Source organism: Triticum dicoccoides, chromosome 7B, assembly GCF_002162155.2.
Source record: "Triticum dicoccoides isolate Atlit2015 ecotype Zavitan chromosome 7B, WEW_v2.0, whole genome shotgun sequence".
NCBI classification, from domain to species: Eukaryota; Viridiplantae; Streptophyta; class Magnoliopsida; order Poales; family Poaceae; genus Triticum; species Triticum dicoccoides.
The window spans coordinates 46,280,164-46,282,627 of NC_041393.1; the positions used below are offsets into that span (position 1 = coordinate 46,280,164).

The following is a 2,464-nucleotide window of genomic DNA, read 5'->3' on the forward strand; positions in this document are numbered from 1 at the left end:
GTTTGAGGGTTCGGCTAGAGTTGTGGCATATCACTTTGGTGAATTGGCGCCCTAAGGCAAATATATCATCCATACAGGTGGCTATTTCCTGTAAAAACACCCACAAACAGCTCATTTACGACATATGTCATCCTCTCCTTACCATCTCTCCTGTCGTACCACCCTCTACATCTCACCCCGGCTGACGAATATTGGCTATAGGTGCACATTGCATCAAGATCATTCACCTTGGAAGAGTTTACATATGGATATCACAAGTGGACACAAGCATCTTGGCCAATAAATGAAGATAACAAATAGCACAATGAGATCTCAAGGCTTCAACATAAAGCAATATTTGAGTCTTAAGGTTCAACCATAAGGCAATTGAAAATATTTGTTCCTTCTCCATATCTAAGGCCACAAAACCGAAAACCGGATCAAGACCAAAACCGGAATAGCCGAATTCTCGGTTTTCGAATCCTCTTTTAAGGTTTCTATTTCAGTTTTGCTGGATGTAAGTCGCCTGAATTTCGAATTTGGATCAGTCTATCTTAGGGTGCAGGGGGGAGAAGCATCCTTCTTGTCTATCTTAGGGGTGCGTCAGGGTGCAGGTTCGCTGGAGAAATTGGTAACTCGCCAGCTGTAAGGGATGGCCCGGGGCAGCGGCAAGCATGGTGGTGGGGGGAGGTCGAGGGGAGGGCGGGGCGGCGAGACGATCGCAGGAGCGCCGCCGGCCGCGGGCGGAGGAGGCAGGCTGTCCGGCTGGCGGTTGTTGGCAGTTCAGATCGAGGCCGGGAGGACGAAGACGATGAACAGTGTTTTCAGAGGTAGAAGAAGAAGGTCTGGCCATTCCTTTTGCATCCAACGGCAGGGAACAAATCGACTTATCCCAAAAACAAATTCAGTTGACTGGTCTCTAGTCATTCCCTTTCTATTTCTACTAAACCAAGTTAAATTCAGCAGAACAACAACATGGGCCTAAAGCCCATTGTTCCATTGAGCCCTACCTGGTACTAAGGTACATGCTGCTGGCCGCCACTCCACTAAAGAAAGAGATGCTGACTGCTCATGTAAGCCTGAAGCCCACAAGTCACAACCCTAGCCAGGTCTTCATTAGATACCCTCACGAGAGTTTAAGCGAAAACCGAGCACTACGGCCAATGGGCCAAGGAATTGCAGCCACCTCGACCTCTGCAGCAGGCACATCCATCTCCTACGACGAATGCGTCCGCTGTACCACCACAACGGGCACTGCCACCGTAGAATCTCTAGCAGCAGTCGGCGCCGCCAGTCATGCTCTGCCGCCCCGAACAACAGCATCTCCAGGTCCTCTGGAGGCCATTCTCGATTTTTGCCAAGTGTGCATGCCATGCCATCTTTAGATCATCCTCTCACCTGTTCTAATAATTTCTTCACGCCTCTCCCTGCTTTAAAACTACGTTCGGTGCAGCTGGGTTTAAACAGAAAAGAAAACCAAATTTACATTTAAACGGAATTTTTGGTTTGTTGTTATTGCTAAATTCGGTTGTCAGCTGTGGCTAACCTAATTTGGAAAAAAATCTACAAGAAGCGAATTGCACCCACCCCTATTCCATATGAATCCCTACCCCATTATGAGCCATGTAAAATCAATACACTTCTATCACAATTCCTGCTCTCTTCCTTCCCCTTTCCTTTTAATGCATTACTCAACACTGCGTGCTCTTGGTGGCTGGAGATGGTTGCATTGTCATGAAATAATCTGGACAGCCTGATCTAGTTAGGAGAGGAATGAGTCCACAAAGACGACTTTTTTCTCAAATTTCCTTTGGGTGGTTCGAGCGTCAAGTACACGAGACTGGTAAGAAAACTCAACCATAAAAAAATGTAGTCACTGCCGATATTCGCATGATGATCCATTACCTCTTACAACCAAAGATCCACCGTGATTGATTGCAAGATGCATTATCCTATTACTCTGCAACAGCTGTTTTAACATAGGCTAAGAAAATTGAAACCGGTGTAATCACCCCAGTACCACGTCCTTAACATACAAGTGAAATCAGCGATTACCAACCTGTCTATAACAATCTAATATTAGTACTAATAGTGAATTCGTGATGGGATGGATTTTTCAACTTGCTCAAAATCCATATCCAACAAATCACCCCAGCACTCAGATTCCCATAACCGATACCAGTCAGAAAGATTCCGCTCAAAATAGGGAATTATAACCTCTTCAACGTGAAAGGATCGACTGGGGAAAGGAAGGGGGATCCAACCTGCTCTTCTTGGAGAGGAGCTTGTTCTCGTTGATCTTCCGGCCGCCGCCCTCGAAGGTGTTGCTGGCGCCCTCCTTCCACTTGTCCGGGACGATCACCTTCCCCAGCTTCTTCTCGCCTGCAAAAGGAGGACCGCGCACGACTTAGAACACAAGACCCTCATGGAAGACACGCACCCTAATTCTAGGGCGGAAGAAATTGACGAGATCGAGTGGAAGGAT

At 47.1% G+C, this 2,464-nt stretch overlaps 1 protein-coding gene across 1 annotated transcript in view; it reads right to left on the bottom strand.

Annotated features, from left to right (window-relative positions):
- The window catches only part of LOC119338582 (cysteine-rich PDZ-binding protein-like), a 181,017-nt gene that overhangs the window by 1,142 nt on the left and 177,411 nt on the right, over nucleotides 1–2,464 (bottom strand). Inside the window, exon 4 of the mRNA XM_037610892.1 lies at nucleotides 2,244–2,361. Coding sequence (XP_037466789.1) covers nucleotides 2,244–2,361 — 118 coding nt within the window. The remainder of the gene's footprint in view (nucleotides 1–2,243; nucleotides 2,362–2,464) is intronic.